Source organism: Oryctolagus cuniculus, chromosome 15, assembly GCF_051225735.1.
Source record: "Oryctolagus cuniculus isolate XC-2025 breed Fujian yellow rabbit chromosome 15, ASM5122573v1, whole genome shotgun sequence".
Lineage (NCBI taxonomy): Eukaryota > Metazoa > Chordata > Mammalia > Lagomorpha > Leporidae > Oryctolagus > Oryctolagus cuniculus.
In genome coordinates, this window is record NC_142881.1 from 26,813,321 (window position 1) to 26,828,103 (window position 14,783).

The 14,783-nt window shown below is 47.5% G+C and overlaps 1 protein-coding gene across 10 annotated transcripts in view; it reads right to left on the reverse strand.

Moving 5' to 3' along the window:
• CNNM2 (cyclin and CBS domain divalent metal cation transport mediator 2) overlaps positions 1-14,783 on the reverse strand; it is a 184,369-nt gene that overhangs the window by 33,723 nt on the left and 135,863 nt on the right. For 9 of the 10 annotated variants that reach the window (XR_016221947.1, XR_016221949.1, XR_016221948.1 and 6 more), the window contains exon 2: positions 2,202-2,345. Coding sequence is in view for 5 of the 10 variants with exons in the window: in XM_002718589.6 (XP_002718635.1) it covers positions 2,202-2,345 (144 nt within the window). In the remaining 5 variants the exon portion in view is untranslated. Of the gene's footprint in view, positions 1-2,197; positions 2,346-14,783 lie in introns of those variants that run through there. The other variant, XR_016221950.1, reaches the window with a different exon arrangement.

Here is a 14,783-nt window from a genome sequence, read left to right on the forward strand (position 1 = left end):
GTAGATATTTTGGGCCCCAAGGGTCACACAGTCTGTGGCAGCTATTCCACACGGCTGAACACGAGCAGCCACGCGTAAATGAATGAGCATGGCTGGGTTCCAACAGAGTATTTACAGAAGCTAAAACTTGAATTTCCTAAAATTCTTGCATGTCACAAAGTAATTTTACTTTTTTTGAGTATTTTTCAACATTTTAAAAATGCATAAAACCATTCTTAGCTTGCAGGCCATGCATGAAGGTACTCAAGGCTACAGTTTGCCAGCCTGCATCTAGAAGGTATTCCAGGCAAAAACAAACAAATCAACAGACAAAAGACACTTTCAAGTACTTTTCTGGACAAAGCAATGACTTAAAAAACTAGCTTAAGGCCAAGACTCCAGTCACTTGCTCCTCCGCCTAGAATCATGAATCACTGTGCTATCATTTCCTGTCTAGAGCAAAACAGATTGATTAGGAGACTTTTCAGGGGAGAGGCAACCACAACTTATACTGCTCTTCTGTCTCAGATTCATCTGTGAACCAGACAATGTGACTCCATAGAAAACTCAGAAATAATCTTCCAGTGGCTGCGGCTGCCTCGGCCCAGAACCCCTATCTGGCCAAGGGTCCCTGGAACCACAAGCTGGGCTTCCTGCACAGGAAGTCACGGCAGCAGGCAGTCATCCCCATCCATCCGACCCAGAAGCTATGCTGGCATCTCCACGAGCTCTCGGCTCCCGCCCACGTGGTGTAGATGGGCACGCTCCTCGGGGGCATAATCGGACACACTCCTGGCACGGAAGGATGAAAGAGGCCAACACACAGGTAACAACACTTTCCATCACAAGACACTGAGAGATGTTTTCTAAGAACGCTGTACAGATGTGAGGAAGAACCAGGATGCATTTTCAGAGGACAGACATTAGCTAAACATAAAACATTCTTTCAAGGGTACATGGAGGGGCCGGCGCTGTGGCTCAGAGGGTTAACCCCCTGGCCTGAAGCACTGGCATCCCATATGGACACCTGTTCTAAACCCGGCTGCTCCACCTCCAAACCAGCTGTCTGCTGTGGCCTGGGAAAGCAGTAGAAGATGGCCCAAGTCCTTGGGCCCCTGCACCCGCATGGGAGACCCAGAAGAAGCTCCTGGCTCCTGGCTTTTGATCAGCACAGCTCCAGCCGTTGCAGCCAATTGGGGAGTGAACCAGTGGATGGAAGCCCCCCCCCCCTGCCTCTCCTCTCTATATAAATCTTTCAAATAAATAAATAAATCTTTAAAATAAACAGAAAATAAGGGTACATGGAAGACTTTCTCAAATTTAAAAATGAGGGGCACTCCCTCCTAGACTGAATAAAATTGCTCTGCTTTGGGCAAGGCAGGTGTTGTCCCAAGGATCTCAGTCCGCTTCTGCCTCCAAGCCATGTTTCAAAGCTAGGCAGGATCCACAGGGCCCAGATATTCTTTTACATTCAGAAGCTCCCAACAGCCCAGGCCTTGGACCACCTCTGGCCTCATGATCCTCCTAAAAGTGTCTCAAAACGCCAAGAGTGAGCTGAGGGGAGAAGTGGTAGGCCCAGGATCAAGCGGACCCATGGTGAACAAAGGTTTGGATACTCACTCCTACCTGCCCTGACTCGAGCCACTCTTCACCCCCACCTTCCCAGAAGAAGGCAGAGAAGCAGAGAACAGAAAAATCAATTATTACTGTGTACCCTGCCCCGTTCTGCCTCCAATACCTCCAGCCCACCATAACCACCCTAGCAAACTACATTGGCAAACCTCACCTCCACCCTTGACCCATGCATTCTAGAACAAGAAAATTTAAAGTTGTTATCCATCAATTTAACAAATCCCATTCGGTTTCTAAACACTTGAATTATGAACTTAAGTAGAAACAGAAATTTATCTGCAAAAAATTTACCAATTGTACAAAGTGAAAATGTAGTCGAGATGATTATCTTGCACGTCTAAGACAAACTGAAAAACCAAGAGGAGAGGTTTCTGCTCAGGGCAAGTTATGCCGGATCACTGGTGAGCAGCATCTGGCTTCTCCAAAGGACGCTGCCCCTTGACAAAGATTCTCCTGTTCTTTCTCCTCCATAAAGGCACTGAGATAGGCTGACAGGTTGTACACAGCCCCTCCATGATGGGAGAAATGTCAGATAACTCACCCAAGAAAGCCAAGATTGCAAGACACCACACCCAGGCGCCACTACTCACTGTATAGATCTGTTTCGTCCAGGATCTCAGATTTGATGATTTCCTCAATCACATCTTCTAACGTGACGATTCCCAGAACTTCATAAAACGGATCCCCTTCTCCCTCGTTGTTTACTCGTTGTACAATAGCCAGGTGGGATTTACCTTTAGAGAAGAGAGAAAGTTTAAGAGGTAATTTTCTGCATTTCCTGAATGACATCTCATAGGATTATGCCAACAACAGCACCAAACCCAAGTCTGTATTTCAGCACTTAAACAGTATGCAAATATCACTACTGGAAAATCTGCAGGAGCTCTTAAGAACACAAAAGCTAAGCTAGAAGATGCCCTCTGCCCCAACACCATACCTTTCAGCAACATTCACGTCACTGTTGGGGAGCAGCTCTAAATGTGGTCTGTGGGCCCCTAGAGGTCCCCAGATCCTTTTGGGAGGTCACTTTCTTAAAAATATGAGAATTTCACCATGAAATGGTGGTACGTGGGCACCTTAACACTGAGGGGGCAGTGGGAGTGGCCACCCTTCCCCACCAGCACACTCAGACTAAGAGGGGCAATCAGACACTCTTGAGAATGTCTTTGATGAAGCAAAAAAATAAAAATAAAAAAGTTGCGGCCGGCGCCGCGGCTCACTAGGCTAACCCTCCGCCTTGCGGCGCCGGCACACCGGGTTCTAGTCCCGGTCGGGGTGCTGGATTCTGTCCCGGTTGCCCCTCTTCCAGGCCAGCTCTCTGCTGTGGCCAGGGAGTGCAGTGGAGGATGGCCCAGGTGCTTGGGCCCTGCACCCCATGGGAGACCAGGAGAAGCACCTGGCTCCTGCTACCGGATCAGCACGATGCACCAGCTGCAGCGCACCAGCCGCGGCGGCCATTGGAGGGTGAACCAATGGCAAAAGGAAGACCTTTCTCTCTCTCTCTCTCACTGTCCACTCTGCCTGTCAAAAAATAAAAAAATAATAAAAATAAAAATAAAGTTTCTAATTTCACTAAATCATAATCCTGAGCATGTCTTGTGGAAGCTGCCTCCCACACTTGTCCTGCCTGCGATGGTGTTTCCAAGAATGGCCCTGTGCGACTAGGCTGCGGGCTGGACCCGCCGCTATTTTTATTGAATGTCATTTTTGCTTCGAAGAATTATTATCAAAATATGGTTATTTGTACTCCTGTAGTTGGCAGATAATTTCATGAAAGTGAACAAAACAAGCCTGTCATATCAAGAAGAAAAAAGGTGGTATTTTGCTGCCAATGATAAAGTTTAAGCTTTTCATGGAAAGCAAGAATTTTGGAAAATGGTATCCCTCTTTTTTTTTTTTTTTAATTTTTTTATTTATTTATTTATTTTTTTTTTTTTTGACAGGCAGAGTGGACAGTGAGAGAGAGAGAGACAGAGAGAAAGGTCTTCCTTTGCCGTTGGTTCACCCTCCAGTGGCCGCCGCGGCTGGCGCGCTGCGGCCGGCACACCGCGCTGATCCGATGGCAGGAGCCAGGAGCCAGGTGCTTTTTCCTGGTCTCCCATGGGGTGCAGGGCCCAAGCACCTGGGCCATCCTCCACTGCACTCCCTGGCCACAGCAGAGAGCTGGCCTGGAAGAGGGGCAACCGGGACAGAATCCGGCGCCCCGACCGGGACTAGAACCCGGTGTGCCGGCGCCGCTAGGCGGAGGATTAGCCTAGTGAGCCGCGGCGCCGGCGAAAATGGTATCCCTCTATCATTAGCTTGAAAGCTTCAACAGTTATTTCCTCTCAAGACAGGTGCTAATAAATGTAACTTTAAATACTGAATAATTCAATGTGTCACCATTGAGTATCTGTGCAAATCAGCAAACCAGTACTTTCCAAATGACTATCAAATGATGTTACAAAATCATGCATGGGGGAAACAATCCAGTGGGAATTTAAGACACAACAATGGAGGGTTAGTTAGAGAAGAGAGAGAGAGAGATCTTCCATGTGCTGGTTCACCCCCCAGATGGCCGCCAACAACATGGGCCAGGCCAGGCTGAAGCCAGGAGCCAAGAGTTTCTGCCAGGTTTCTGACATGAGTGCAGGGGCCCAGGTACTTGGGCCACCTTTTGCCGCTTTCCCAGATGTATTAGCAGGGAGCTGGATTGGAAGTGGAGCAGCCAGTGGTAGCTCTGGGATCCGCAAGGAGAGAAGGCCTATACTTCCGGGAATGGAGAGTCCCTACCCGCACTTCTGGGGAAGAACAATCCTTGTCCCCACCGGTGCCTAAAGGTCAACCAAGGAGGATCAGACCTGTCTCAACCTTTAACCCCAACGCCCTGTATCTATAAAAGGAGCCCTCCCAACCTCTGAAGCAGGACTCCCACCCCCACCCCCACCCCCTTTGGGACCGGAGAACCTCACCCAGAGCAGAATCCCAATAAAAGCTTGTGAATTAATTGACTCATCTGCCAGGGAAGATTTGTTATGTGCTGGACACCTTGCAGCCAGGGCTCTAGCTGTGCCCACACAGGATATCGGCACTGCAGGCAGCAACTTAAGCTGCTGCGCCACAGTACAAGCCAACAATGGAGTTTTTAAAAACTAAACTCATGGGATTGGTGTTGTGGTATATGAGGTTAAGCCATCGCCTGTGACACCAGCATCCTATATGGGCATCTGTTGGAGTCCTGCTCAACTTCTGGTACAGCTCCCTGTTAATGCAACTGAAAAAGCAGCAAAAAATAGCCCAACCAAGTGTTTTGGTTCCTACACTCATGTGGGAGACCTGGAAGAAGCTCCTGGCTTTAGGCTGGCCCAGTCCTGGCCATTGTGGTCATTTGGGGAGTAAACCAGCAGATGGAAGATCCCTCGCTCTGTCCTTCCTTCTCTTCCTATAACTCAACCTTTCAATAAGTCAATATACCTTGGGGGGCGGGGCACACCACTAAACTTAGGGGCCAGCAATGTGGTACAGAGTGTTAAGCAACCACCTGCTAACCTGGCATCCCATATCAGAGTGCCTGTTTGAGTCTCAGCTGCTCTGCTTCTGATCCAGCTTCCTGTTAATGCATCTGAGAAAATGGTGGAAGATGGCTCAAGTACTTGGGCACCAACCATGCAAGTGGGAGTCCAGTATGGAATTCCAGTTTCCTAGCTTCAACCTGACTCCCACACCTGGTTATTACTGCAGCCATTCAGGGAATGAACCAGTAGATAAAAGATCCCTTTATCTTTCTTCCCCCCTTTCTCTCTCTCTCTGTTGCTCTGCTTTTCACAATTTAAAAAAAAAAAATAAAGCTCATTTATATTTTGAATAATTTTGATTTACAGAGAGTTGCAAAGATGTTACAGAGTTCCGATGTAGCTTTCACCTAGTTTCCTCTAGTAACATCACACATTACCGTGATATATTTGTCAACACTAAGAGATTGGCTATGAGACATTAATATTAAATAAACTCCAAGTATTAATTTGAGTTTCTCCGACTTGTCCATTAATGTCCTGTCTTATCATCCAATCCTGAGCACTACACCACATTTAGGTGTCATGTCTGTGCTCTGTGATGGTTTCTGTCTTGGTTTCTCATGATGCTGACAATCTTAGCTGTAATGGTCAGGTTGCCTGTGAAGTAGCTTCTGGTTTTGTTCTGTCTGCTCTCTTTCTCACGACTTGCCTAGAGTGGTGGCTTTTCCAGTTCCATCACATCAGGGGTTCTGTGACACTTGTGTGAGGTCATGGATGATGTTCACCCTTATAGCTTGATGAACGGAGTGGCAGCTCCCAGGTTTCGCCACCATAAAGACATTCATTTTTCCCTTCCTCTAATTCTACTCTTCAGAACAAGTCACCTAAGTCTAGCACACCCCCAAGGGAGGGATGGGGGTAAAGACTAAACTCTACTTTCTGGAGTCTGAGGACATCTACAGGTATTATTCAAAGGGGGAAGCATCTACATGTATTAGTCAGAATTCTTCTGCAAAGAAATTCAGACCAAAACAATGTAATTTAATTTAACAGTACCCACAGACCCCTGGTATAGTGCAGATCCTGCACTGCAACTGACCTTTGCGAAACCACCACTTAAGGGGGTTCTAATAGAACATCAACTGTCCAAAAAGGCTACTAAAACAGTCTTCCTTCTTCCAAAGACATATCTGCCTTAGGCCCAGTTGTCTTCACATCCTTCAACTAAAACAGTATTATCCAGGTTGGATGTAGAAGAAGGTATGAGATTCCAGCTGCTTTTCATTTAGCTAGATAACAGATATGCAGGAAGGTAAACAGTGACACTCTTCCTACTGTGTCTGTTTTGGAAAATACAGTTATTTTTACTTAAAATGTTATTTATGCCAACATGTAATGGATTTATTTCTAGCCTTTAAAAATAAGTAATTATGTTTTAAATCTTGTTTGTGGTGTTTTTTTTTTTTTTTTTTTTTTTTTTTTTTTTTTTTTTGGACAGGCAGAGTGGATAGTGAGAGAGTGAGACAGAGAGAAAGGTCTTCCTTTGCCGTTGGGTCACCCTCCAATGGCCGCCACGGCCGGCGCACCGCGCTGATCCAAAGCCAGGAGCTTTTCCTGGTCTCCCATGGGGTGCAGGGCCCAAGCACCTGGGCCATCCTCCACTGCACTCCCTGGCCACAGCAGAGAGCTGGCCTGGAAGATGGGCAACCAGGACAGAATCCGGCACCCCGACCGGGACTAGAACCCGGTGGCCGGCGCTGCAGGCGGAGGATTAGCCTAGTGAGCCATGGCACCGGCCTTTAAATCTTGAGTTTTAATTCAAATACAATAAATACCAAAGATATAATCCACATAAACAAAAAAAATCAAGGGTCCTCAACAGTTGTTAAGAGTTTAAAGGGATCCTGAGACAAAGCTTAGAAACTCTGCTTTAGCAGGCAGGCAGAGGCCAGGGGAAGAACGTGCGCTCTGAAGCACCAGTCTCGGATCTGTGCCCCGGCACTGTCATCCCTGTCGCTGCTGGCCAGATGACTACGATGAGCAAGCCACGAACCTCTTCTGAGCTCTACCTGTCTCTAAAACCAGGCTCACAACACAGGCGTAGAGTGAAGATGGGAGACACGGCTGAGACCTAGCAAAGATGGTACCTGGAATCCACTGGATGATCACCAAGTGGTTACTCTTATTTCATTAATACTTCTCTTCAATTCTAAGGCACCATCAATTCATTACCAACTTAGCTGAAGAGAAAATAAGTGTGCTACATTAAATATAAACCATGAGTAAAAGATACATTTCAATTTCAATGCAAGCTTTTAAAGCACTAAATGCATTTCTCAAACACCAATATTGGTTTTCCCAATCCAAGGCTTATGAAGCATCTAAAACACTTATCTAAAGTTAAGCCAAAGTAGACATGGTCTGGTAACTTCCCCATCAGTTAGCATTTATACTGTTTTTTAAATAACATGGTAGCTTTGTGGGAGGGGGCAGGGGAGGGGGAGGAGGTGCATTTAAAATAAGGTTAACACTTTAAGCTAGGTGAACACACGCAGCCAGCCAAACTGAAAAACACTCTGAATACCAAGTCTGATCAAGTTCCCAGTGCCAACTAAGAAAGTGACTTTTGTTCTGCAGGTTTTTCAGCCCCTGGTCTCTGCTCTGCCTCAGACCCCTGATCAGACAACAATGTCCAAAGGCCTACGAGTTCAAATTGTTAAGACAATTAGGCATCTTAACAATTTTCAGCCCTAGCATGCTCATGCTCAAAGAATGAAAATATTTTAAGCAAAGGAGACTAGGAGGAAAACTTATCAGCAATAGATATAAACATTGCACCAGGTCAAGTCAATTCTCGTCTAGTCAATTTGGTCCAGTAGGTTTCTCACATCTGCTTTCCCAAGGACCCAACGTAAGCAGTTAAAAATTCTTGGTGAATGCTGTCTGTCGAAAGTTAAATTCTTTTGCTATTCCCAGCTTGTGATCATTTAAAAGGAATTTTCCAAAGCAAGGTCTAATATTAGACTCAAAATGAAGTTTCCATTCCACTGAGGCGCTATTCTCACCAAAGTAACTACTGCATAATCAGATTGTCTTGGAGCAATTCGTTTAAATGCAGATGGACATACTTGAAATACCAGCTCAATAGCACCAACAGATCTGACCGGAAAGGGCCTTACTCTAGGAGCAATTATTCATGGGAATTAGGCTCCTTCTGAGATTGAAAATTAAGTTTTTCTCCAAGCTCACTTGCAGCCACTCACAATCACACCTTCAATGGCGAAACTTCTGCATCCATCCAATAGCCATATTCTTTTGGCTTTGGGAGTCTTGGTGACAAGTCTTGTTTTCCAAACCACTTCCACCAATGTGCAATTAGAAAAGAACTCCTGTCCCCTACTCAGGCTTTTGGGGAAGAGTGACTTGATGCACCATAACCACTCACTGTAGGGATTTGAAACCTGAGGCCTCATCAAGGAATCAATCAAAAGGAAAATGAAAACAACTTTCTAAGAAAGAAATTTTTTTGAGGGGACAGGCAGAGTGGACAGTGAGAGAGAGAGAGACAGAGAGAAAGGTCTTCCTTTTCTGTTGGTTCACCTCCCAAATGGCTGCTGCGGCCAGTGCGCTGCGCCGATCCGAAGCCAGGAGCCAGGTGCTTCTCCTGGTCTCCCATGTGGGTGTAGGGCCCAAGCACTTGGGCCATCCTCCACTGAACTCCTGGCCCACAGCAGAGAGCTGGACTGGAAGAGGAGAAACCGGGACTAGAATCCGGTGTGCTGGCGTCGCAGGCAGAGGATTAGCCTGGTGAGCCGCGGTGCCGGCCCATAAGAAAGAAATTTTTAAAACCAAGTTTTGCAGCTACTGGCTGCAGTACTGGCATCCCATATAGGTGCCAGTTCAAGTCCCAGCTGCTCCACTTCTGATCCAGGTCTCTGCTATGGCCTGGGAAAGCAGTGGAGGATGGTCCAAGTCCTTGGGCCCCTGTACCCGCATGGGAGACCCAGAAGAAGCTTCTGGCTTTGGATTGGCCAAGCTCTGGCCATTGTGGCCTTGGGAAGTGAACCAGCAGATGGAGGACCTCTGTCTCTCTCCTCTTCTCCTTCTCTCTCTGTGTAACTCTGACTTCCAAATAAATGGATAAATCTTAAATAAAAGACTGAACCAAAATAAAAAAAGACTATAAATTGATGATTAGTTTTAAAAATCCATTCATTTTGAGAAGTAGAGAGAGAGAGAGAGCAAGAGACAAGAGACAGAGAAAGAAGGCTCCCATCTACTGTCTACTCCCTAAATGCCTTAAGCAGCTGGAACTGGGCCATGGACTGAAGTAGGAGCCAGTAACCAAATCCAGGTCTCACAAGGGTGGCAGGACCCTTTCACTTGAGTTATCACTGCTGCCTTCCAGGGTGTGCATTAACAGGAACCCCAAGCTAGGTACTGAACCCAAGTACTCCACGTGGGACATGAGTGTCTTAACTAGTGGACTAAATACCTGCTCCAAACTGATGGATTCTTCACTTCCAAAAAGAAAACATGGCAATCAACAAAACATGTAATTATAAATAGTAAATAATACCAAGACATTTAGTATAGACATTTTAGTATAGACCAAACTGACTTGATAAAATATATATATGACAAATAGAGCAGAAATTATCACAATTAGGACCTGAAGGGAGTTCTTTCAGGCTAGCGTATCAGAGGTCTTGTAGTACTATCAGTTTAAAGTATGTAACGGCCAGTGCCGCGGCTCAATAGGCTAATCCTCCGCCTGCGGCGTCGGCACCCCGGGTTCTAGTCCCAGTCGGGGCGCTGGATTCTGTCCCGGTTGCTCCTCTTCCAGTCCAGCTCTCTGCTGTGGCCCGGGAGTGCAGTGGAGGATGGCCCAAGTGCTTGGGCCCTGCACCCACATGGGAGACCAGGAGAAGCACCTGGCTCCTGGCTTCGGATCAGCGCGGTGCCATTGGAGGGAACTTTTTTTTATTTTTGCAAGACAGAGTTACAGAGAGAGGTAGAGACAGAGAGAAAGGTTTTCCATCCACTGGTTTACTCCCCAGATGGCCGCAGCGGCCGAAGCTGCGCCAATCCGAAGCCAGGAGCTTCTTCCAGGTCTCCCACTTGGTTGCAGAGGCCCAACGACTTGGGCCATCTTCTACTGCTTTCCCAGGCCATAGCAGAGAGCTGGATCGGAGGAGGAACAGTGGGGACTAGAACCAGCGCCCATATGGGATGCCAGCGCTTCAAGCCAGGGCATTAACCCACTGTGCCACAGCCCCAGCCCCAGAATGTGACTTTTTAAAAGATTTACATATTTATCTGAAAGGCAGGGTTACAGGGTGGGGGAGACAGACAGACAGACAGACAGATCTTCAATCTGCTGGTTCACTCTTATAATGGCTGGGGCTGGGCCAAGCTGAAGCCAGGGGCCTGGAATAGTGTCCAAGCACTCAGGCCATCTACTGCTGCTTTATCAGGAACATTAGCAGGGAGCTCAATCAGAAGCTGAGGGGCAGGTGACAGCTTAACCCACTGGGTCACAACCCCAGCTCCTGAACCATCTTGATATTTAAACCCTTCAACTGTCTCTTCGTAGTTAGGTCCTAGAAAGAGAGGACAAAGGAATCGTTAAGCCAGGCCTAAGAGAAGCTAAGCAGGGCTGTTTTCAGGGTATAGGGCTCTATGGGCACATCTGCCTTCAGATTCAGAGCCATAAGAAATTATGAAATAACAATTGAAATTGTTCATCTTCCTGCAACTGCTATGTGCTCAACATAGGGCACTTGTACAAATGCTCCTCACTGCAAGATGGACTCAATAAAATAACCTACGTAAGGTACAACAGGAATCAACTTTCTACACTGCCTGCTTCCATCACACAAATCAGTTTATTATTTACAAATTCTCTCTGGGTTGGTAAACCAGCAAAAAATGGTAGCAAGTTACCACGTGGGCATCTTCTAACGTGACCACATGTCTAGGTTCACACTTCTAATGGCAGATGCTTGCATGTTGATAAACAAATATCAGTAACCAATCAGCAGGATAATGATTAGGTTGACAAGGGTGCAGGTAACTACCTGAGGAAAAATGGACTTCGCCGATCTGAGTTCAGTTAAATGAGACAGCAGACAGACTAATACAATAGCTAAGGAAGAAAGCCAAGAGGGTGGATGAAGTATGGGGAATCAGGAGCAACTTGACACAGCTGTGCTAATAAAGAAGTGGCATTCAGTAGTCAAAATGACCTAATAATTTGAACACAAAGCAAACAGAGCCTGTGGGGTTCTAAAATGCCACTCAAACAGCAGGAAATAGGAAACAAACAGAAGATTCAATAATGAGAAATGCAAGCCACACATTTTACAATCGGCATTGCTACTGTGTCACAGGGTTCCAGGGCACCAAGGGCAGAGAAAGCCATGCTTCAGGGTCCCCTAAAGTTGTTCGATGTTGTAGCCCCCTTGCTAATCAAGAACAGGGCAGATGATCTGCCTTTGCCTGTATAAGATTTCCAGTTTGTTAACATAAGAGTCATTAACAGGAATCAACAAAGTTCTATGAAATTAGTGATAAAAGAAATATTCTCCAAGTCGAAATTTAGCTCCTCTATAACAAACTGAAATGGAGGCTATATCTTTAATATTTTATTTATTTCAGAGGCAGAGTTACGGGGGCGGGGGGGACCTTCTATCTGCTGGTTCACTCCCCAGATGGTCACAATGGCCAGAGCTGGGCGGATCAGGAGCTTCTTCTGGGTCTCCCACGTAGGTGCAGGGACCCAATCACTTGGCCCAACTTCTACTGCTTTCCCAGGCCATTAGCAAGGAGGTGGATCAGAAGAGGAGCGATCACTCGAACTGGTTCCACAGGCAGAGGCTTAGCCTACTATGCCACAGCACCAGCCCCTGGAGGCTGTATCTTAATGACCACACTTAAAAGCTCCCTAGAGAACCAGTTTGCACATCAGTATTCAAGGAAGCCAGCAGAGTAAGAATGGTTGATTTACAAAAAGTTAACTGCTCAAGTGATATATGTGTGAACATAATTTATAAGCCATGGAATACACGATGCTATGTACATATCAATAAACACTAAATCGGCCGGCGCCGCGGCTCACTAGGCTAATCCTCCGCCTAGCGGTGCCGGCACACCGGGTTCTAGTCCCGGTCGGGGCGCCGGATTCTGTCCCGGTTGCCCCTCTTCCAGGCCAGCTCTCTGCTGTGGCCCGGGAGTGCAGTGGAGGATGGCCCAAGTGCTTGGGCCCTGCACCCCATGGGAGACCAGGAAAAGCACCTGGCTCCTGGCTCCTGCCACTGGATCAGCGCGGTGCGCCGGCCGCAGCGTGCCGGCCGTGGCGGCCATTGGAGGGTGAACCAACAGCAAAGGAAGACCTTTCTCTCTGTCTCTCTCTCTCACTGTCCACTCTGCCTGTCAAAAAAAAAAAAAAAAAAAAAAAAAAAAAAAAACACTAAATCGTCTATTTATCTAGTAGTTACAGAATGCCGCGCTGGCTGTTAAGGAAGCTTGCAGTGAGGCGGCAGACACCGAGGGGAACGGTCAGCACTGGAGAGGGTGTGAAATGTGCTATGGAGAACACAAAGGCAGGGGCGAGCTTACATTTGATATAAGACGGTCAGGGACAGGCCTGCCTAACAGGGACATCAAAGCAAAGCTTCCTGAAGGACAAGGGGCCAAGTGCAGCAGGTCTGGGGCTTGGCATCATGTTCCATAAGAAGGGAACTAGAGAGACGCCCTGAGGAAGCAGCTCAGTGGGCCTGTGGCTGAGAGAGTGGCAAGAGGAAAAGGGGCTGCGTGCGCATCCCCCAGCCACAACAGAGCCTGCAGCTTTGTCACTGCAGTGTCAAGTCTGGAAGCTGCTGAGCAGAGGAGTGATGTCATCTGTATGTTCTAAAAAGCGCACCCTGGCTCCTGCGTGGAGAGAAGCATTGGTCGTCGGCACACAGGGGTGGCAGGAAGGACTGAAGGAAGCTACTAGAGGGCTCCAAGGGGGACAGGACAGGGTGTGGATCAGGCGGTAACAGTGGAAGGACAAGAAGCACTTGGATTCTAGACACTTTTAATAGAGCCAGCAGAATTCGCTGATGGTCTGGATGTGGGCAGGAGAGAAGCGAGAGTCAGGAAACAAGGCTCTTCAGGCCCAGAATAGGAAGGGTTAAGTTGCTCTTCATTTGAGGCCTAGGCAAGGTTTCAATTTTGAAGGAAGAAATCAGTTCAGTCTTGGACAGGTTAAATTTGAGATGTCTAAGACACCCCAGTGGAACTGTCTAACAGTCAGCTATATGAGTCCAGAATTCAGTAGAGAAAAGAGATGTGGGCTACAGAAAACAACTGGAAGATTATGGATGGCAGTAAAGCCAGAAACCTGATGCGGTCTCACTGGGAGCAGGCAGCGAGGCTCCGAGCGGGGTTCACCAAAGCTTCCACGGACATCAAGTGGAGACGAAACCAAAAGGTGACTGAACAGGAGCACCTGCCAGAGTCAAAGAATGGCATTCTGGAACCAAATTTTATTTTATTAAAGATTTATTTATTTGAAAGTCAGAGTTACACAGAGAGAGGAGAGGCAGAGAAAGAGAGAGAGAGAGAGAGAGAGAGAGAGAGAGAGAAGTCTTCCATCCACTGGTTCACTCCCCCAATTGGCTGCAACCACCGGAGCTGAGCCGATCCAAAGCCAGAGGAGCCAGGAGCCTCTTCCAGGTCTCCCATGTGGGTGCAGGGTCCCAAGGACTTGGGCCATCTTTCACTGCTTTCCCAGGCCACAGCAGAGAGCTGGATCGGAAGTGGAGCAGCCGGGTCCTGAACCGGCACCCACATGGGACGCCAGCACTTCAGGCCAGGGTGTTAATCTACTGTGCCACAGCGCTGGCCCCAAATTTTATTTTTTTAATTTTCAAGAAGAAGACAAAGGAATCAAATGCAGCTGAAGGGTCACGAAAGATGATTCTGGTGACAAAAATTGCTCAGGATAAGGAGGGCGGCAGAGGAAGGACTCAAGGGTGAAGGACAACATCCAATGACGCTGCTGTCTGTCTAGTTGAGTCCTACCACAGCCCTTCCTTTTCTAATAGGGAGGCACAGACACGCTTCTGCAAAGGGAAGAGACCTGTGCCATGAGGACAGAGTTTGGCTTGTCCTCTCCCAAGTGACTTTTCCCTCTAAGTCCTCCTTCTGGGCAGGACCACATTTGACTTTCAACTGTCTTGCTTAAAACTCAAACTCTTATCTTTTCTCTCCATCCCTTTCTTCTTCATTTGTAATGAAGAACAGACAGATACAAAGTGCCTGACGTGCACAGCTAAGGCAACTCTGCACGTATATATACCTGTGCCACTACCAGCCAGGCATGGCTAACAGGCATTAAAAATGGACCACAGGGAGAGGAAGGAATAGAGAAGGGGCAGAGGGTGACACACTGCTAAGTAAACCAGACTTCAGGTTCCACAGGGACCCGGCCCCATATGGTCTCTCCTGTACAGACTCCTCTGCCTCAGCCCTGCTCTTTGTTGGAGAGGACACAGGGTGGTACAGCAATGTACCACGTCATAGGAGCTGAGGGTCAATACAACTGCAGGGGGCTGGCACTGTGGCATAGCAGGTAAAGTCGCCAGCTGCAGTGCTGGCATCCCTTATGGGAGCCAGTTTGAGTTCCAGCTG